Source organism: Anser cygnoides, chromosome 25 (genome assembly GCF_040182565.1).
Source record: "Anser cygnoides isolate HZ-2024a breed goose chromosome 25, Taihu_goose_T2T_genome, whole genome shotgun sequence".
NCBI lineage: Eukaryota > Metazoa > Chordata > Aves > Anseriformes > Anatidae > Anser > Anser cygnoides.
This window is the reverse complement of record NC_089897.1, coordinates 3,054,782-3,076,025: the sequence shown is the minus strand read 5'-3', so window position 1 is coordinate 3,076,025 and position 21,244 is coordinate 3,054,782. Positions and strand designations below refer to the sequence as shown.

The 21,244-nt window shown below is 56.5% G+C and overlaps 3 protein-coding genes across 8 annotated transcripts in view; 2 read left to right on the top strand and 1 right to left on the bottom strand.

The window, feature by feature from the left end:
* Positions 1-147: 147 nt before the first annotated feature.
* On the top strand, positions 148-9,117 carry LOC106045877 (alpha-1,6-mannosyl-glycoprotein 4-beta-N-acetylglucosaminyltransferase-like). Of its 5 annotated transcripts, XM_066983243.1 has the most exons (5): positions 148-1,145; positions 1,245-1,551; positions 6,381-6,515; positions 6,818-6,965; positions 7,876-9,117. In XM_066983243.1, the coding sequence occupies exons 3-5, from the start codon at positions 6,405-6,407 to the stop codon at positions 9,018-9,020; spliced, it is 1,404 nt and encodes a 467-aa protein (XP_066839344.1). In that variant the 5' UTR covers positions 148-1,145; positions 1,245-1,551; positions 6,381-6,404; the 3' UTR covers positions 9,021-9,117. The 5 variants fall into 5 exon arrangements, with proteins under 5 accessions (XP_066839344.1, XP_013052090.3, XP_013052089.3 ...); XM_013196636.3 differs by lacking the exon at positions 1,245-1,551; XM_013196635.3 differs by lacking the exons at positions 148-1,145; positions 1,245-1,551 and adding an exon at positions 1,577-2,951.
* Positions 9,118-10,470: 1,353 nt separating this feature from the next.
* TMEM9 (transmembrane protein 9) lies at positions 10,471-17,569 on the bottom strand. The gene is made up of 6 exons (XM_048070948.2): positions 17,494-17,569; positions 14,366-14,467; positions 13,854-13,945; positions 13,321-13,429; positions 12,719-12,850; positions 10,471-11,703 (listed from the first exon to the last, which is right to left on the bottom strand). Exons 2-6 carry the CDS (start codon positions 14,456-14,458, stop codon positions 11,554-11,556), a joined length of 576 nt encoding a protein of 191 aa, XP_047926905.1. The 5' UTR covers positions 14,459-14,467; positions 17,494-17,569; the 3' UTR covers positions 10,471-11,553.
* An 89-nt stretch (positions 17,570-17,658) lies between these two features.
* Positions 17,659-21,244, top strand: part of IGFN1 (immunoglobulin like and fibronectin type III domain containing 1) — a 60,897-nt gene continuing 57,311 nt past the window's right edge. The window contains exons 1-2 of one of the 2 annotated variants that reach the window (XM_066983230.1): positions 17,659-17,810; positions 18,579-18,741. The gene's annotated coding sequence lies outside the window, so the exon portion shown is untranslated. Of the gene's footprint in view, positions 18,139-18,578; positions 18,742-21,244 lie in introns of both variants that reach the window. The other variant, XM_066983231.1, reaches the window with a different exon arrangement.

Genomic DNA, 21,244 nt, shown 5'->3' with positions numbered 1-21,244 from the left:
TTGTAAACACTTTTATGTAAAATTCACGTTTTATGATTTGAAAGGAGCTCCCTGGAACTGTTCATTTAAAATCCTTTTGGTGCTAATGAAAGTGGTCCTGTTTTCTGTTGTTCAGGAAGAAGCAGGAAGTCTTGCTTTCGAGCTTTAATGTGACCAGAAACAATTGACAAATGAGATGCATGGGGTTTTTTTTTTTACTGCCACATGATTGCATTCAAATGCAGTGTGATATTTCAGTGTCTGAAAGCAGTAAGCAAAGCAGCAACGATCAACAATAATGCTGATTCACAGTCCAACAGATGTTTAAGAACCAGCATACATGATCAAACAAAGGCGTTATTTCAAAGAGGATTTGTAAGGCAAAGGTCTTTCCTGAGTGTAAAGATATTCCAAGTTCTCACAGCGATGTTCCCCTTTGAAAAGAAGATCTAAACTTCTAAAACTTCTCAGAGGTACTTCTTCAGGTACTTTTCAGAGAAGATGGAGGGAGAGGAGATGCAGGGGATAAACTAACGTAACTTGAGCAGCTGTGGAGGACTTGAGTCTGTTTTTTGTCAGAGCAGTGGAGCAGTGTTGGCCTGTTGACACTGGAAAGCCCAGAAGCAGTCAGCGATTTAGTTCTTGACTAAACAAATTAATTGCCGTGAGAAAGAAGAAGCCCTGAAACTTTCTGCAGCTGCTGTGGCTCTGGGGTGCTTGTTAGAATGGTAGAATATCCCGAATTGGAAGGGACCCACAAGGATCATCGAGTCCAACTCCTAGCTCCACACAGGACCAAAAATCAGACCCTGTGTCTGAGAGCGTTGTCCAAACACTTTTTGAACTCCGGCAGGCTCAGTGCCATGACTGTCACCCTAGGGAGCCTGTTCCAGTGCCCGACTGCCCTCTTGGTGAAGAACCTTTGCCTAACGTCCAGCCTGACCCTCCCCTGGTGCAGCTCTGTGCTGTTCCCTCGGCTCAAGGGTCACCGCAGAGGAAAGATCTTGTTTGAGGAGGGTGTGGGGTGCTGAGGCTGGGCCTGTGAGGAGCAGCCTGTTGTGTCCAGAGTGAATTGGGCAGGAAATTCAGTGGGTGAGCATCTTGCTGCTGACAGACGTGGGTCTCCTGGAGGAGTGGCAGCAGGCAGAGGAGGTGCTGGAGCGCGGGTGAGTAACGGCGGAGGTAGTAACCCCGTACTGAGTTCTGTTGTCCACCGGTGACTGAGCTTATCAGTCCTGTCTGACATCAGATCCTGCCTCAAGCAGGGGTAACAAAGCATTTCTTGTCTGTTGGCCGTGTATTCTGTTCGGTGAAGCTCCTGGAAAACAGAGGGTGACTGGAAGGAGAGGGAGTTCTTCATTTAATATGCAAATAACCTGCAGTCCCTGGGTAGCTGCCTGGCAGGAGTTTCTTGCATGTGCTTCTGCCACAACGTAAATCACCGCCAAGGACATCTACCCCGGTCTTGGATCTGTTAGAGCTCTGTGATGTTGACTTCAAACAAACGCATTTGGGAAAACTGCCTCAGTTTCCCTTGTCTCTGCTGCTGAACAAGTATGTTGGAACTGACAGGTGAGTTACAGTGCAAGAGAAGTGTTACAGCTGAGATAACAAAGCGGGTTCCCATGACAGTGGAGCTTGGTCTGCCCTGTAGTTGCCTTTGGCAAAGGGCGGCTTTTAAGTGCTGGGGCTGCTGCTGCGGGGGGATTTTCCATGTAAGCGTTGTGCAGTACGTGCATGTGAAGCGCCCGTGCGGAAGGAAGCTGATTCAGGACGGCGTGTGAGTACCAGAGTCGTCTTTGTGGTGGGGCTAGGGATTGCTGAACACAGCGACCAGCCCCTGGTAGTCACGCGGTGTAGTTCCTCTGCTAGAGAAACTCCTCCAGCTGGACGTGGTCCGGACCACAAATGGCTCTCGGCCCCGTAGCTCTCCCCGGGGCAGCTGGCCTTGTGGCCAGGAGGGGCGGCTGGGGGCATGGCAGGAGGGCACGGTGCTTCCTGTGCCCAGCAGGCTTGTGGTTTGAGATTTGGGTATGGAAATGTGGACAGAGAACCCTCACGGAAAGAGCTGCCCTGTGGTCTGTGGGGGGCGGTGAGGCAGCAGGGGTGCTGCGAGGCCGTGCTCTGCCCGCCCACGCGTGGAGCTGCAGGGCACGAAACTCCCCTACCCAGGAACCCCTCGTGCAGCTTCCTTGGCGAGGCGAGGGGCTCCTGGCCAGACCTCAGCCCTGAGCATGGTGTTTTCCGGCCCTTGCCCCCCACACGCAGCCCTGGTGGTCAGCATGGGCCCGTACTGCAATGTCTGGAGCCCCGATGCTCTCCCTGGTGCATGGGGCCCTGTTTTACCTCTGCTTTGTTCCGCTCGGGCTCCTTAATAATGAAGGGCCGTAAGCTGATCCGGCACAGCGCTCGGGTTTCCACACGGAGGAGGTCGGGGAGGCTCGGCCACCACCACGGCCTCGCCCTGCCCCTCGCCTTGCCGGGGTCGAGCGTCAGGCTGGGTGCTGCGGGGTCGGCGGCCATCCCCTTGTGCCTGGCCTGGGTTTTCCTTGCCGCTGGTCTAGCTCTGTGCCCCTAGTAATTCAGTAGGCAAAAGGTGGGAGAGCCCAGCCCCATGCTGGTTGTGCCCAGATGCTGTGGCCCCCTTCTGCAGCACCCCAAGCAGCCTTTGGGATTCCCCACCGAGTGCAAGGACAAGGATGGGGCCGGGCTGCGAGCGAGGGGACCTGGCACTGGGGCTGTGCCAGGTGCAAGCCCGGGGCTGGGTCCTGGGCCCCGCTTCCTCCCGCTGGGGCAGGAAGCACCAAGCCCCGGTTCCTTCCTGCGCTGGGCTCGGGGCCGTGACAAGAACGGCCCCGCCGCCTCCTTCAGTTTGCGGCTGAGCAGCAAATCGCTGCCGGCCCCGCTGCAGCTCCCCTGGGCCTTCCAGCACGGGAACGGCCCGGCTCTGAGAAGCCAGGGCCGGTCTGAAGGTAGGAGAGGTCCTGGCCAGCGAGGGGATGAGGGAAATGGGATTGTGCTTTGGATAAATGGAGCGGGAGAGAAGCAGGGCCACCGGCGCGTCGCCGTGTCAGGGGGTTGGGACGCAGCTCTGGGCCGGGGGTGCTGCAGGTGATCGGCGCTGGGCACCATGGCCACGAGGGCTGCCGTGTGTCCTGCACAGCTCAGGGGCGATGTGGGGACGGACGGCGGGTTGGCGGGCGGAGGAGCTGGGCTCCTGCTGTCACAGCACAAGGAAAATGAGCAGGAGCAGCAAGGCGCGATGGCTCTGTCAAGGCACGGTGCGATTTCCCCGCGGTGGGACCCAAGCAGTGGATTCCCAAAGGAGTTTGGGTTGCGAGAGCCTTGGGGGGGCTGTTCCCACCTGTGGTTGTGGGGCTGATGATGGAGCGGGTGGCTGCACGGGCTACAAGTGCTGCCACCGTAGGATGCCCGGTCCCGGGGGAGGCTGGGGCTGCCCTGACCCCACAGCAGGGCTGGGGGCCCTTCACCCAGCCTGGCTGGTTCGCTGAGCTCTCGCTAGCACGAGGCTGAGGCCGCCCGCGGACGCTCCTCCTCTGCTGGAGGCAGGTGAGGGCTGGGGTGGGGCTTTGCAGAGCGAGAAACCAGATCCCGGCCAGAGAAGCTGCGGACGGCGAGCCCGCACCCACACCCCAGGTCCCCGCGCGCCCCGTAAGTCTGTGCCGTCCCTGTGGGATCGTCCGGAGCGGTGCTGGGGTGCGAGCCGTCGTCCTCGGGGCCGTGGGATGGGGCTGCACGGGAAAGGGGTGCCCGGGCACGAGGGCAGGGCGCTGGGGCTCCCCTGTGCTGTTGGCTGCAGGGGCCAGGTCGGACCTGGGTGTCCCCTTATCAAGCTACCCTCGAAGACCCCTCTTGCTGCAGGGGGGTAGGAGTCCTGTGTCAATCTAAAGCTTTGGCTCCAGTTCTGGGGTGGAGAAACGTGTCTTTTCCCCTCCTTCCTCCCGCTGGGCTGACCTCTGAGCAGGGAGCCCTGTGGAGCACAGGGCAGGGCCCTCGGCTGGTTCCCAGGACCAGCAGCGCCCCGTCCCACGCAGCCCCGAGCAGCTGGGGTTTGCCCTCGCGGGGCTCGGTGCTGCCCCGGTTTGTCACTTCCTCCGCTCGTGTGAGCAGCGGTTCCTGGCGCTGGGTTAAACCCTGCCCGAATCCGCCCTGAGGACCCCACCAGGCAGCGGCGAGGGGCGCGCTGAGCCCTGCCTCGGGCACCCGGCCCTCACCCCGCCGGGCGACGCAGCCCTTTGCCCTGCCTCAGTTTCCCCAGCGCCGCGGGGCAGCTGCAAGCCCCGGCTGCTGCCATTCCCTGCAAGCAGCCCGACCTCTCCCAGTGCCGCAGCCGGGAGCATCCGGCCTCTGCTCGCAGCCTTTGTGGAGCGAGGCTGCGCGTTTCCTCCTCCTTCTTCCTCTCCGCTGAGGGACGGAGTCAAGGCCGCTGCTGTCGTGGAGCCCGCTTGGCCGCGAGTCTCCTAACAAAGCGGAGGAGCCACGACGTGCCCATGGCACCGCGGTGTTGTCCCTGCTTGTGCTGATCTCACCGGGCTGCTGGAGGAAAAAACGAGAACTAAATCAGGGAGCTAAAAATCATTCATTCGTTGCCTTCTGTCCTCGGCTAAGCCTGCAGAGCGGGGCGATGCCGGAGGCTCCAGGAGTGTGTGACCAGGGGACTGACCACAGGGACCCGTTCCCTGTGGGCTCCCCTCTCCCTGCTCCCCACCAAACCAAGCCGTGCTCGGGAGGCTCTGGGGCTGCCCGGCAGCGCCATGTTTTCCACCCAGGACCCGCCGCTGGCAGCCAGAAACCCCTTTGGCCTCACGGAGCATCAACGGGAGCAGCCCCGTGCAGGGTCGGGTGCCGAGCCTCGGCGTTCCCAGCTCGTCCCCTGGCTTCGGTGCTGAGCTTCCAAATCCCGCAGGGGAAGGAGAAGCCCAGGGGGCATGGGGAAGAGCTGGCTGCAGGGCTGGCCCAGGGCAGGGAGCACCCCAAATCCCGCTGTGCTGCACCCTGGGCCTTGGAAGAGGTTTCAAAGAGCTCTGAGAGCTTTGAAGAACCGGCGATAATCAGAGCGCAGCCATCGCGGCGTCTCCTTTGTCCCCTTCCCTGACACCCGCTGGGTTCCAGGCAGGTGAAGCGGCTCCTCTGCTCCCCTTGGCCGGGATGGGGCTCGTTAACGCTGCGGTCAGCCAGCCCTACAGGGGGGGAGCCGAAAGGGGTGAGAAGACGAGGCTGACCCCAATAACGTGATGCCTCAGCTGATCCCAGCTGCGTCAGCTCAAAGGCCGAGCTCCCAAGGGCCCGGCCGAGGAGCCTGGGGGGCGAGCACCCTTCGGAGGCTCCCGCTTGGCACGAAACCTTGAAGCAAGGAAGAGGCCGAGGGGGAAAAAAAACGGGAAGAGGCCGAGCTTCCACAGCCCAGCGGGAGCAGCCGCGGTCCCCCCCCCAGGAAGCAGGGCAGGTTCAGGGAGCAGCTCGGTGTGTTGTAATTGCTTATCTCTGAGTAAGGAGCGGTGTTCCCAGGTGAGGTCGGCAAGGACTGGCTGCTGCGGCGGGGGGGCCGTGCTGTGCGCTGACCCATTAGGATGTTAACACCCCCCACCAAAGGATTTTGGGGGCCGAAACCATTTTTTTTCCCCTCCAAATAATTGGGGCCCAGCACCTGCTCCAGGGCAGGGCTGTGGGCACAGAAGTCCTGCGCCAGCCGCTGCGGTCTGGGGAGCATGGGCGTGCTGGGAGCATCCCAGGCAGGGCTGGGCGAAGCGCCCTGTCCCCCTGCTTCAGAGGCAATCCGTTTCCCCGTCCACGCTTTGAGCAAGGCTTCGACTTCCCCCGGGAGCTGATGCAGTTTTAGAGGAGTCCTGGGTGAAGCCTGGCAGCTCCCGGCTTTTTCCTGCGCTGCCTGGGAGGGCTTTTCCTCCGCGGGTCTGTGTTGAAAGGTGCTTTCACCCAGACAAGCGGGCGCACTGTGAGCGCTTTGGATGCACACGCTGCGTCTGCCCCGCAGGGCTGGGCGCTCGCCTGCTCTCCGGTTTCCCCTTTTCCAGGGCAGCCCCGGTCGCATTTATAATGGAAAAACCCCAGATAAACACAGGAGCCTTTTAGTCTCCTGCCACGCCTCTGCTGCGAGGGAAAATATCTTAAGGGCAATGTTGGCTCCTTGAAGGTGACTTCCCCCCCCCCGGGGACAGCTTTCTTGTCATTCCAAGCGAGGGACGTGGCTGGGCGGGGTGAGCGTGGCCGCTGGCAGCTGCCTGGGATCGGCGGTGGTGGCACGGGTCGGAGGGGCAGGAGCAGGGGCTGGGGGCATTGCCTTGTCCCTGCGGTGCTGGACGGGCAGGAGGGTGTCTCCCCTCGGGTCGCGCCGTGCTCTGATCTGCCTCTTCCTCCCGCAGGCCTCAGCGGGCTGGCCCGGTGCTATGAGATGCTCCCCGAAGCGCTCCCTCACGGCTGCGCTCGCAGCCTTCGTCGTCCTCCTCCTCTTCCTCCTCCTGCACAGGGACGGCTGGCAGGAGCAGGAGCCCCCTGAGGTGAGTCCTGCACCGGTGCCGCCCCCCTGGAGGGGGCACTGGGCTGTCCTCCAGTGCACAGCCCCTGCCTCCCTGCCCCGTACGGATCCTCATGGCAGGTTCTGCTCCCTCCCTTGTCCCGTGTCAGCCCCAGCTCTGCCTTCTGCCCTCCCTGGTGTTGCTCTGTGTGCTTGGGGCTCCCCCAGAGGAGGATTTGGGAGGGCGGATGGGGGCTCTCCCTTGCCCTTTGCTCCCCCCACCTCGCGTGCACGCGTCCGTCAGCACCCCGGGCTCTGAGCTGGCCGCCTGTGGCTCCCATCCAGGTGGAGTTTACGGACCTACCCCCAGACACCGCCCTGCAGATGCTGAAGCCAGAAGGGGCCCTGCACATCCTCCAGGACCTGGACAACCTCTCTGCGCCCCACAACGTCTCCTACCACCTCCTTGCTGGCTCTCTGTCGCCCCGCAAAAGTGAGTGGCTCTGGGACCCCGGGTTGGGCAGGGCTCTGGCTTTGCGCATCTCTCCCAGGAGGAGGTGGAGCTGGTGGGGCTGGGTGACTGGGGCAGCCCCCGGGTGGGAGATGCGCATCAAGCTCTCGGACAGGTACACAAAAAGCAAATCATGTGCCCTGGGAAGGAGCTTAGGGCAGCCCCGTGCACATTCATGCCAAAACCAGTGACCCAACATGGAATCACAGAACGGTTTGGGTTGGAAGGGACCTTAAAGATCAGCTAATTCCACCCCCTGCCACGGGTGGGGACACCTCCCACTGGATCAGGTGGGCAAAGCCCCATCCAACCTGGCCTTGAACACCTCCAAGCACGAGGCATCCGCAGCTTCTCTGGGCAGACGCATGCACTGTGCTGTACAGACCAGGAATGAGAGAAGTTGCAGCAAATCTGAACAAAAACCACAACTTGTCATTGGGAAAGGCACAAAATTGCCTCATCGCAGTGTGGTTGCATCTTCATGAGGTTCAGAATGGGGTAGAGACGTTGCTCCCAGGACACGTAGCTGTACCATGAAGCCATCCCAGCCCCGCAGACTGTATCTGCACTTCCTTCCCCATGTTTTGGGTTTTTAAGGTGTGGGGTTTTTTTTTTTTTTTTCCTAAATCTTTCCTCTTTGGTGGAGCCCCTGACTTCTCATCCTGTCCTCTCCCTGCCCATTGGTACAGTTTTTGGTATCTCCTGAGGTGCTGGTGGCTTCAACTCGAAGAAGGACCCTGAAGGCCTTGGACATGAGGCCATAAATAGGACTAACTGTGTGGGTTGGCTGTGTGGAGAGCTTTTTGGAGCCCCCTTCTTGTCGGAAAAATCTCCCTGTGGTGCATCCTGGGTCTCCCCCTCAGCCTGCTGATGCCTTTCCTTTGCCTTGCAGAGTTCTTGGCGGTGGGGCTGGCGTCGGTGCGGCGGCCACGCGGCTACTACCTCCCGGCCACGCTCATGTCCCTCTTCAAACAGTCAACAAAGGAGGAGCTGCAGGAGATGGTGGTGGTGGTGCACCTGGCTGACAAGGACCCTGGCTGGAATGCCCGGGTGGCCGCCGACATCACCCGCAAGTTTGCTCACCACATCCTCCTGGGCCGGCTCCTGCTGATCCACGCTCCCCAGGAGTTTTACCCCACCCTGGAGGGCCTCAAGAGAAACTACAACGACCCGGAGGAGCGGGTGAAGTTCAGGTCGAAGCAGAATGTGGATTACGCCTTCCTTCTGGCCTTCGCCGCCAACCTGTCCTCCTACTACTTGATGATTGAGGATGACGTGTGGTCTGCCAAGTCCTTCTTCACGGCCATCCGCAAGGCGGTGGCCTCCCAGGAAGGCACCAACTGGGCCACCCTCGAGTTCTCCAAGCTGGGCTACATCGGTAAGCTCTACCGCTCCAGTGACCTTCCTCGCCTGGCTCGCTTCCTCCTCCTCTTCTACCAGGAGATGCCCTGTGACTGGCTGCTGGTCCATTTCCGCCTCCTGCTCACCCAGAAGGACGTCATCCGCTTCAAGCCCTCCCTCTTCCAGCACATGGGCCTCTACTCCTCCTTCCAGGGCACCGTCAACCGGCTGGAGGACGACGAGTTCGAGGCCGATGCCATGGACCTCCCAGACAACCCGCCCGCAGCCTTGTTCACCAGCATGGCCGTCTTCGAGAACTACGAGCCCCTCAAGGCTTACAGCGCAGCAGGGGGTTACTTTTGGGGGAAAAGCCCGGGAGACGGCAGCGTCTTCTGCATTGTCTTCCAACAGCCGGCCCGCATCACCCGTGTGCGGGTGCGAACGGGCTCCAGTGAGCGCCAGGGGGACTTCTTGCGCGCAGGGGTGCTGGAGCTGGGCCGGGGGCGACGGGCCGACGGCCGGGACTGCTCTGCCTACATCACCGTGGGCACCTTCGAGAAGGGGCTCTTTGAGCGGCGGGGGCTGGAGAAGGGAGTGCCCAGCCCCGTGGAGTGCGTGCGGATCCGGGTAACCAAGGGCCAGAGCGAGTGGCTCATCATCCAGAGCATCGACATCTGGACCGCGGCGGACACCTGACCGCGGGGCACTGAGGGGATCGGATTTTGCGCTACGAGGAGCTTTATTTTTCTCAGCCCCTTTTCGGATGGGGAATTAAATTATTCAGTCCTGCCGGTCCTGCCTGCTGTCTCCAGAGGGATGGCAGGGCAGAGAAGAGGTGGATGGGGTCTGCCCGGGGACCACCGTGCTGGCCTGGGGGATGCTGCAGCAGGCAGTGCCCAGCCCCGGGGCACAGCTGTGGGGCTGCAGCCCCTATTTGTGGGGGGAGAGTGATCCACGTCTAGATCTGCGTGGTCTCCGTGCCCAGACAGAGGTACCAGCTTCCCCGCTTAGAGCAGGGCCCTGCTTCCTTTGCCTCCTGGTGTCCTTCGTGGCACCTCCTTTTCCGTGGGGCCCCCCCCAACCCAAACTTCCCCCCGGGATCCCAGAGCCCTCTAACGCTGTATGGGGCCTGGGTGCCCGCAGGGCAGGCAGAGCGGTGCTGTGTGAGGGACACGGTGGCCGCAGGGCTTCCCTGGGTGGGAAGTAGGAAGCGTTTCCTCCTGGGCAGGATGGTGCAAGGGACAGGGCTAATCAGCTAATTAATCAACCAAGAGACTAATTAGCCAGGCAGCGGCATTTTTTGCAGCCTCTCTGTATCACACCGTCCCCATCTCAGCTGTCTAACCCACCGCTTCCTGATTTCTAACCTGCAGCTGTTTTCCTCTTACCCCGTTCCCAAGCTGTTCCAAGGCCGGAGGGCAAGGGAAGGTGTGGGGGTGCTGCTGCCCCCCGAACCCCAGGAGCAGGGACCCGGGAGTCTGGGTGCTGGCAGCAGGACCCCTGCCACTGGGGATCGCTGATCTGTGCTGCCTCGGAGGGGCACCGGCCACCAGATGGACCCATCGGACCGGCGCAGTCCCTGCACGCCACCCAGGGCAGCTCCCACCTCTCAGCTTGTGCTCGGGCCCCTCAGGCAGCTCTTCCCTCTCCCCGCAGCGCAGCTGCCAGGGACAATGCGCTGTGTCCGTGAGGGATTCACCCCCAGAGGGAAGGACAGGGGGAAAAAGGTAACAGAAAATCTGACCTCAGTATAATCCGAAGCCCCGGGTACGTTTTAGGCGAGCATGGTGCTAAAGGGTAGCTGGGGTACACGTAGGCCGCTGCAGCAAAGACCCCAGAAAGCTCCTGTTGGGATTTGTCTGGCTGGATCAAAAGCTGCTGGCCCTAGTGTGCAGGGCGATGACCAGCACCTCTCCCAGTTAGGCTTTTAGAAGCAATTGCTCAGTTTTCAGTGAACATGGAGGAAATGTAAACTGCTCGAGAGCCCGGCTGCAAGCACAGCCCGGCGCGAATCAGTTCCAGGAGCCGCTCGAGCCCAGCCCAGCCCTCCCGCACCACAAAGCAGCCGAGTGCTGTAACCGCGGCCTCGAGGTCCTGCATCAGCGGGGCTGCTGTAGCTTCTCCCTGAAAAAAGCCAGCAATGGAATAGGTCTTTTTCCGCGTTTAATGTAGAGATGCTACATGATAAACTTCAGCACCTTCCTGACATTATACATGTTCTCACTGGGATACACGCTGCAGAATCACCTCATTTTCCTCCTCCAGCAGCAGTACTCAGAGGTCTCTGAGAATTCTGAGGAGCACACGTGTGACCTGGCCAGGGGCACGAGACCCAGGCAGGCAGAGCTCCAGTAAAGCCTTTGCCCCGGTTCTCTTGGACACAAATGCCCCTGATGCGCTGTGTGAGTACCAAGGATTACAAATGTGGGTCCAATCAAAAAACTTTCTCCCCAGTGTATTTTTATCCACTGCTAAAGGAGGAAAACAAAGATAAATCGGCATTTTTACCTGGTGGTCTTTTACTTGTTAATGTACTAATCAGTTTTTTTTCTGCACAGAAACAAGCTGCGATCTCAGTTATGCTGGTGTAAGCCTGGAGAAACTCCACTGAACAGAGTGAAAATCCACTCAGGTTACACCAGAGTAAGTGCAAGCAGCAGCTGAGGACTGGCAGGGACCCCCTCCTCGTCCTCCCAGTGCAACACACGCGTCTCAGCACCACAACACCCAACTATCAGCAGTGCAAACTAGAGAGGGAGGTGGCTTCTTTATCCTGGAGCAGCACCACGTAATTTCTTCCACATAAATGATCCCGTTAGTATCCCAGGAACACTAAGCCAGCTCCCAGCACTCCACAAGACCCCTGGTCTCTAACGCGGGGTGTGGGCTGATGGAGGCTGTGGCTGGAGCTGCAGCCCCCGCACAGGCCAGCGCGTGAAGCGGAGCGGCAGCGCTGCGCACGGCCGTTTTCATGCAGCCACGGGCCAGCAGGCAGCGCAGGTCTCAGCTGAGCTAAGGTTAAGGAGCCTCTGGGGCTCCTTATCTAAAGGGCAAGGGGACAAAACCAGGGACAAGCACTTTGGCCTGCTCGTCTCTAAAAAGAGGGTAAATCGGAGAGGGTTAGAGCTCTCAGTCCAGCACCGTGGCTGTCCTGAAGGGTGGCTCACTGTCCATCTCTACCAGCTGAGCTGCCCCGCCTCTCAGGAAGTGGTGCCGCACAGCTGCTCCTCTAGCTCAGCATCTTGTGGCGGTCGAAAACCGTCTTCCTCTGCTCCTGCACCTGGCGCTTCCAGCGCTGCTGGGCTCCCTCCACCCTCTCCAGCACCGTGTTGGCTCTGGCCCCAGATGGGGTGGGGGCTGCGGCCAAGGAGCGAGTGTCCTACAATGGAAAGAAATGGTGAAAAAGGTCAAAGCAAGGCAAGCCCCAGGGAAATGCAAGTGGCAGCTTGGCTCTGGGAGAAATTTCTATCAAAAAGCGATCTGGGGCTTGAGTTGTCCTGATGAAGGACTTAATTTTCAGAGTTCCTCAATGCCAGCCCCCCAGCTCCAGCTGGAAAGCTGGCTTCCACAGCAAGCCCCCAAGAAAAGTCCTCAGGAGAGAACTGCCCCAAGCCTAAACCTCTGCTGGAAATCCACCGCCAGGGCCTGCAGGGAGCCGCACTGCAAAAGCTGTCACCCCTCTGAAACGGGGCCAATGCTTGCTGTTGTGCTTGGCGTGCTAGCTTGCGCAGTAGCTGCTGATGTGTTTCTCAGTTTGTTCTGTGGGACTCGTGTCCAGCCCTGCTGCTCAGGCTGCTCCAAACATCCATGTTTAAGCTGCAGCAATGTCAGAAGGCCCCCTGGATAAGCATCCATCGTGGCAAAAAAAGACCAAAGCAATCCTAAAACCTATCCCAAGGAGTTTACAGTCCAGAATGCTGGAGTAAGATAAAGCTCCCCAGATATCAGGCATCTACAGCATACACCTAGATCTAAATATGAATTATTCCTCTGGAGCAGAGGAGCAAAAGCATACTTTTAGGATACAATTTATCTTCTCCTGCAGGACCTCCTTTTTTCCAGCAGGGGAAGGCAATGGATAAACTGTGCACTTCAGAGCAGCTACTCCTCACATCAGAGTAGCAAACAACTTGACCAGATAGTTTATACTTTGTTATGAGTATAAACACGACAGCCTGATCCGGTGTTTTTTTCACAGACTGGGAGAGCAGAGCATCTTCAAACACTGCAGCTTCCTTCAAACTGTGACTGAGCTCATTGCGGCTGCTAGGGCTGATCCCACACGGGACCAGGGGGAGCAAGCATGAGGTCAGGCTGTCTCCCTGCCTGCCGTTCTCTTCTTCCATCCCACCACCCCGTCTCCACCATGAGTGCAGCCACCAGCACAGCCTCACCTCATTCTCCTCCTCGTTGTGCAGGGGCTGGGTGTAAGCATCTGGCTTCCGGATCAGAGGGTCCACCAGCACAAGGAAAGCCATGTACAGCAGCAGCGCCCCAACCACGGACAAGTAAATGATGATGATCACCTGCAGTTAAGGACAGCGCAGTGAAAAGGGATCAGCAGTACAGATAAGAAGCACCACAGAGGCCAGGAACCTCCCTTCACAGCTACCTCTGATGTCTGATCTCTTCCCTCATTCTCGCTTTGCTCACTAGAACGTCCCGCGTGCTTCTTGCAGGAAGGGTGACGATCCAGAAACTTACAACCCATGCTGATCTCCCTGCGTTGCATCAATTACACACACGCTGCACGTGAAAGGAGACCAACAGGATGGGCACCCAGTCAGAGCTGTGCTGGCACATCCTCACAAGGAGACTGGGCTCCCATTTGCCTCCTCCTTACTGCCAGGAGTGTTCCCAACTCAGACACGGTGCCCCTGGCGCTACCACGGTGTGTCAGCTGTGACAGCTTTGTCGTCCCTTGCTGGGCTCCCCTCCAGCACCCACCCGGCTGTGCCCGGGACGGCATGGTGTCACAGGGAGCAGACGCAGTTACCTTGATGGTGGTGGTGCTGCGCTCCTCGTACTTGCATTCACACAGCAGGCAGTACGCCTCCACATCATTCCCGGGCACCGGCATGGGCTCCACAACATGTAGGCAGTTGCTGCAACACAAGGAAGCCGAAACCAGCAACAGGACAAGGTGAAACCAGTGCTCTGGGGAAGGATACTGGGGTCACTTTGTCCCAGCTTTCCCATCTGGCTGATAACGCTGACTGGAGTTCCCTCACAGCTCAGCTAGTCCAAGGTTCCTGGGACGGATTGCCACAGCACCTTCTGCAGGGCTGAAGTCCAGGTGAAATGGACATGAGGGTATAACCTCCATCTGCTGAGAGGCATGGCCTAAGAAATCATGCCTCCCACATTCCTGAATCTCTGTTCAAAACATGCCCCTCGCCTGGGCTGAGCGTCACCTACTGAAACAGCTTCCTCCACAAACGCACAGGCAGCAAATTTCTCCCTCAGCACTGGCTGGAAACTCCAGAGTGTTTCACGGAACAACCCCTCAGGCTTCAACATGCAACTCACCAGTCCTTCTGCGACACGTTCTTGTTGTAGATGTGCCCACTGATGTTCCGGTACGGGGGACAGATGCACTTGCAGCGGATGTCCTCCGAGCTCTGCAGAAGCATGAGGAGACAGCGTTAGTGAGTGAACATATGGGAACAGTTCTGGGCTGCGGGAAGAGACGGAACATTCTCTATGAGAGATGACTTCATGCCACATCCCTTACTTCTGCTCTGCTTCTTTCGCATCAGTAACTTTGAAATCTTAAAACGTCTTGAGCACCCCTGCTCCCGAGACCAGGTGGTCTTCAAACAAATTTTCAAAAGGAAAAATTCCATAACATGATATAAAGCAGGGCAGAGGCCACCGTAATATCTAAAGCTGTGAATGGACACGACAAATACATACGTAGGCACTGACCTGTTATAGCACTTCTTACCTTTGCAAATTTTCCTAAAAAAACAGTTGTTTCTCTTCCGTTTTTGTGCCTGTTGTACTACACTCCGTGCTTATGTCAGAAGCTGTTCACTCACCTTGCTGGCTTGCGCTGGAGGAGAAGGGACGCAGCTCAGGAGTGCGATCAGCAGCACGGAGCTTGCACATTTCCAGGTGCACTGGACAAACATTGTGGAAACCTGAGGAAATAACAATTCACATCCAGGATAAGGGATCTTGGCATTCAATGCAGCCAGAATGAGTTAGTCTGAGCCTTCTCTTTTCACCCACTTAACTCTGTTTTAACTAGGAAGTAGAAGTTTGTATCTAAAGAGCTTCCACCACCTATTGCCATGCACCCAAACTACCTTCTGCAACAAAATATTGCTGAATTCCTGACAATTTCACCCCCACAACTGCACATAACCTCCTGTATCACCCACAGACCAAGGGTAAGCTAAAGAATTGCACTGGGGCCTCACTGCTGAACTGCCCAATAAGTGTAAATCATTCACCTTCCGATGCCAACGTTTTGCCTCTGCATGGGTTAACGTATTTTCCTCTCTTGCAAGCCATGCCAGAAGTTCCTTTACCTCAGGGAAGTAAAGTCCTATTTTATTTTTGTTTGGAATTATTTCAAGTTGTTAAGTCATGCTACAAAGGCATAGATAACGTTTTTCTAGAGGTGTGTGTTTGCACAAATCCAGAGGAGCGTGAGTTCATTGCTGCAAAAAGCAAAGTTAGCCTCTGAGGGATGCCAAGGCTGGCATTCACATTTGCAACACCGGCGTGCCTGGAGGCGAGAGGCGCTGCAGGCCTCGTGGTATCGCCTTGGGGAGGGCTCTGAAAAGCCACTTCAGCAGTTTTCATCAGGGAAGGTAACTTACACGTCCATTAATCAGCTCCATTTGGCACACGTTAATCCCACACCTAACTCCACGTACTTATATTTTGTGAGCTAACACAACGGACACAAGTCCATTATTAGTATTTTCATCTCTGTAGTATTGCATCACCGTTTGCTTTATCTTATTCCAATACTCTAAAAATTAAGGTGCCTAGTTCCCATTAGATTTTATGGATTATGAACACCAAGTTCCTCTCGTCTTTATCTAAACAAAACACCAGCCACTAACAAGCTGATCTGCCAAAAGCCATCAAAACACATTCCAATCTTGTGAGTTTATCACAGGATTTGTTAACCCTTTGCAATCCACTTAGCGTAAACCTCCTCAAACCACGGCCCTTTGGAGACATCCCATTTTTAAGCTCTTCATCAAAAACACCGGCTGAGGTACGACTGCCTTGGGTTGCAGTTTACATTCCCCGTTGTACTCCCGTGTTTTTGAACTGCTACCCATTTGGATTTGTAACGCAACAACGGAGCCTGCTCATTTAAGTTCAGATCATCGGAACAACCCCAAACCGTTATTTTTAATACAAGCAGGGGAAAACATGTGATTTATTACACGATGTTTACCAGGAACAAAATAAAAGCTTGGAAGGAAGCCTAGACACCGAGTCTAGCCGTCATGAACTGTAAAGCACTGGGGACAAGTCACACATGGTTATTCCCCAGACTGATGGAACACGTTCAAAGGGGCACAGGCACACCTGCCATAAAGGTGTATGCGTAAAAAAGCGGGCAAGGAGGGCAGGCAGCTGGGATGGCTGAGCAAGGACCTCCTGGTCAGACTGCGGTGCAAGAAGGAAACGCACAGGCAGTGGATAAGGAGTTGGCTTGAAGGTCGCACCCAGAGCGGTGGTCAATGGTTCTACAGCCAGGTGGAGGCCAGTGATGAGCGGTGTCCTGAGGGGTCTGTCCTGGGATTGGTACTGTTTAGTATCTTTATCAGTGACATGGTAGGATCGAGCACACCCTCAACACGTTTACCAAGCTGAGTGGTGCAGTCGATACACCAGAAGGAAGGGATGCCATCCAAAGGGACCTGGGCAGGCTGGAGAAGTGGGCCCACGTGAACCTAATGACGTTCAACAAGTCCAGGTGCGAGGTGCTGCACTTGGGCTGGAGCAATCCCAGACATGAGGACAGGCTGGGAGAAGAACCTGCTGAGAGCAGCCCTGGGGAGAAGGACTTGGGGTTCTGGTGGGCAAAAAGCTCGACATGAGCCAGCAGCGAGCTTGCAGCCCAGAAGACCAACACAATCCTGGGCTGCATCACCAGAGGAGCAGGGGAGGGAGGGGATGGTCCCCCTCTGCTCTGCCCTGGTGAGGCCCCACTTTTAGCCCTGCATCCATGTCTGGGGCCCCCAGCACAAGAAGGATGTGGGGGTTAGAACGGGTCCAGAGGAGGGCCACAAAGATGATCAAGGGTAGGAGCACCTCTCTTACACAGAAAGGCTGAGAGAGCTGGGGCTGTTCAGCCTACAGAAAAGAAGGCTCCGGGGTGACCTCACTGCAACATTTCGGTACTTGAAGGGGACTTATAAAAAAAAAAAATAAAAAAGAGAGCAACTCAGTCTGATAATGACAGGATGAGGGGGAATGGTTTTAAACTAAAAGAGAGGAGATTTCGATTAGAGGTCAGGAGGAAACTCTTCACGCAGGGTGGTGAGGCACGGGCACAGGTTGCCCAGAGGGGCTGTGGATGCCCCATCCCTGCAGGTGTTCAGCACCAGGTTGGACGAGGCCCTGGGCAGCCTGATCTAATGGGTGGCGTCCCTGCCCACGGCAGGGGGCTGGAACCGGATGACCTGAGGTTCCTTCCAACCCAACCCATCCTACGACTCTACAAAACATCTTGTTTTCCGCTCCCCTGTGTTCCCAGTGCCAAAAGCACTCAAGCCCAGACCAACACCCCACAGCGACGCCAACAGCGGTGGGGAAGAGGGATGCGGCTGAAGGCTGTGATTGTGATTGAGCAGCGCAGCAGCTCCTCACCACCACCACCACCACCACCACCACCACCACCACCACCACCACCACCACCACGACCTCCCCCCCTCACCAGAGCCCCTCACCAGAGCCCCTCAGACCCGACCCCACCCCGTCCCGCCCAGCTCCCCGTGCCCGGGGCTCCCCTCAGCTCCCTTCCCCGGCCGCTCGGCCCCGGCTGCGGGTCCCCACCGCCGCTAAAGGGGGCGAGCGGCCGCGGGGCTCCCGGACGTGGCAGCCCCGGCGGGGCCCCTCACGGGGCCGGGGCCGGGACGGGCCCAGCCTCCCCCCCCTCAGCCGCCCGCCCCCCGGTGCCGCCGCCGGCCCCTACCTGGCGCACGACGCCGGCGTCCCCGGCCCTCGCAAGCCCCGCCCCCGTCCCCGTCCGTGCGCGCCCATTGGTTGCAGCGTGACGGGCAGCCCGCGCGGCCAGTCAGAAAGCAGGCCGGCCCGCCGGGGCCTGAGGGGGGATCAGCCGCTCTGCCGCCGGGCCCTCAGAGCCGGGGGGAGCGGGGCTGGGTGAGGGGGTGTGGGGCGTTCTCTGCACGTTTTCTGCCTTTGCTCTATTCACACCAAAATGTTGCTCAGAAATGTGAAAAGCTGGGCTGTAGCAGGGCCCTAGCATCTGGATTTGACCGCTGTAGCGGTGTAAGTTACGTTTAGGGTCCTCGAGGTCTGCAGTCCCACAGCCCAGTGAATTGGGTTTAATCCCGATTAAACCTCCTGCGTTTAAACCACAGACCTGTTTTTGCGCCTTCGTTATGCTAAGGAGGATGTTCCTCGTTCCCAAAGACCACGGGGCCTTGTGGTTGTTCAAAGGGGATGTTTCAGAGACCTGGCTGCTGGGGGCTCTTGGTTGTGCCCCCTTTTCTGTGGCAAACCGAGCTTGGGGTTTGCAAATAACTTGGGCTTTGGTGCTGCGTGGGGCTTATGGGTGGCTTTGCCCAGCCCTGAAAATATCCCACTATTCACCCAGGTATGGGAATTACTGATCTAAAAGCATATTTTCACCCCATGGCTATAATGTGCAAGATGCTGCCCTTGGCACGGCCGCGTTCCCTGCACACGTTATACGATCATGGCCTATGTCAGCTGGACTGATCCAAGTAAATACCCCGTGAGAATAAGCCTGGGTATTAGATGCACAAGGTACTTCTAATTCTTTCCCCTACTCCAGTGCTGCCAAACGGAAGAATCCCTGTGGTGCTAACTCAGTGCTCCCGCTTCTGAGCAGAACCTTAGGCCTGGCTGCAGGATGCTGCCAGCGTTGTGAAATAGTTGAGTTTTTACAGGCTTAAAGGCCAGATGACCACAGGGCTTTCATGTTACTGACTTTCCCAGTGAAATTGATAAGGATGTATTTTTATCTTCTGACATCTCTGTTTTCACAGCAATCTACTCTTTGTTCTTCTGCAGCATAAAGATATGTATCAGTGCTTCTCGTGGGGCTGGAGTAAGCTGGACAGACACTTGAAGAAAGCAGCGTAACCTCGTGACAAGATGCTGAGCAGTCCTGCTGGAGAAAGTAAAGAAATGACCCAGGCAGCTGAGACACCGAATGCAGGGACCAGTTTTTCAGGTGAGTGCCTGTGTACCTCCTGCTAGGGAGTGCCTCAAAGATGGGCCCACCAAACACAAGATGAGTTTGAAAGTTACATTTATTTCAGTTTCAGGTCCCTTGTTCAGGAGGCTGGTTTCCTCTGTGTGCCTGGGCTTGTATTCCGTGGTGCAAGGGAGATGTTTCCTTTGTAGTGACAGAAGGGTTCTCAAACACATGCATCCAGGAGACTCTTTCCTGTTCCTTTCCTTGCTGACTTTCCTCCTGCAGCCTTCTTGTCTGCCTCAGGGAGCTCAGACACAGCGGGCTCAGTTCTCTTCTGTATGTCATCCCTGTCGCTGTGTTTAAGGCCCAGCAGCAGAAGAAAAAGAGAGCATTTGGCTGTGGGCAGCAGGATTTGCTGCTTTATGTCTCCCAACCCGCTGTGCTTAGCCTTGTCCTCATTCGTAAGTACAGCGCTATACAGAGCCGACAGCTGCAGTCACGTTTCATTGATTTCTCAGTGTGTTGAATGCAGGACAGTGGTGGGTCCTGAACTCCGAGAGAGCTCACCATGAATTCTGAGTAACGTGGGTTGACGTTAGCCACTGAAACTGCAGAGGTCTGTGACTTGTACAGTGGTCTGGCAAGAGGCTTCACTGTAATTGGGAAAGTGTGGGATTAGCAATGACTGCGGGGCTGTACATTCCCAATTTCTGCCTGACACTTAAGCAGCAGACAGGTGAGAGGTGGCTCAGAGGAGCTTTCCATAGGTGGTGTCCTGGGAACAGAGGCCAAACACAGTTTATCTGGCACTGAGGGCTAGAGAATCAGAGATCAGGAGACAAAACAAAGCAACAGATATGTAAAAGAAGGGGAATGCATCAGACTTGGCCTCCAATGCCCTGAGCTCTCCCCTTACTGATGTAATTAGTCCTTACTGGTATTCGTGGTGTCAGCTTTGAAAAGACAGGTGGCATTTTTGTTAACATGGCCTGCAGCTGAGGACACACTATAGCAGTTTGTCCTTGCTCTTTCTGGAAATGGGTGTTAGTGACTGCACTGTAAACCTTTTTCCGGAATGATGATGGAGTCACATCAGGTGCCAGATATCTAAAGGGCAATTTAATTTAGATTGTAAACCAACAGATTTACTTGTAAATATCCTGGAGATATATCCTACCATTACAAAAAACATCCTGTAATTCAGGGGGAAGACACTTGATCTGCAATAAAACGACTGTGTCTTTGTGTTAAGCACAAAATGAAATTTGTTCTAAAAATCCTTTCATAATTGTAAACTGACAAAAGAGATGCAAGGGTGCTTGGGCACTGGGCCGGCTTCCTTGAACTCTCTTTCTTGCTCTGAGTGCTTCGTTAGACCGAGGAACGGCAATTCTTTTTTCTCTTTTTGCTGTTAACTCCCTTGCAACTCCAAGAACGTTCATTTTGGTGACATGCCTCAGTTTTCCCAATCAAACAGTACACAGTAGTGCTATAGGGTTTCTGTGAGGATGACTGGAGAACCTCTCGTGTGAGTCAGCAGAACTTCTTGTGACGGTGTGTTAAGAACTCAGCATGAAAGACCTGATGATCTCAAAACCACATGTAGAAACTTCTTAGAGACTTCTGAGCATCTGTTAATGAACAAATATTGTCAATCACAGGCGGGAGCAGCTGGTCTGTGCGTAGGGGTTGACAGAAGATGTGGCTTTCCCAGCATGCAGGACTCTGATAACCCAGGAGATCCAGTGTCAGGACGTCTCTTTCAGTCATGCAGAGAGAGGCTGGCGTTGTGAAGGTCCCTCTGTCAGGCATGACCTCCCATGAGATGAGCACGGGGCAGAGAACAACCATTAGTGTAACAGCCATGAAAGGATAAACCCGGACCGTGGAATTTGGTGTTGGGTCTCATGGCCACCAGCTGTGGAGCAATTGCTCACTCACACCTTGAAGTGTGATGGCGAGGAGACTCGTAGCATGGTGGCTGCGTGTCTCTGGGCTAGCAAGGGGGGAACACCCCTGGTATGGCTTTTGTCCTGAATTTTGGCTCCTTAGTTGTGTTTAACTGTTTTGTAGGCTGCTTCTCCCCCTAGATGGGAAAGCATTTCCAGCCTAAATATCCACAGCCTACAAACAGGACGGCAGAGAAGAGAACACTTGTCCAAGTTCAACCAAGCCTCTTGCAGTGCTGAGGCTAAAAGAGAGCTGCTACAGCCCAGGGCAATGCTCTAGACACTGGTGCACACCGCTTCCCTCTGCTTGAGCTCAGCATGCTTTCCCAAGTAGGGAACAGAGGTTAGAGTGAAGAGAACTGGCCAGAACTACTTGTCATGAGCTGCTGCACTGCCTGCAGACTGGGGGAGCCTCTGTGGTGATACAGCTGTATCGTGAGCCACGGAGAAACCTGAGAGGTAGCCTCATCAGATGGGTGGGGGAATGCGCTCCTATGGAGCTGGGCAGGTGGAGACCTTGCACAGCCAGACACAGAATCATAGAACATCCCAAGCTGGAAGGGACCCACAAGGATACAGCTACTTCTCAT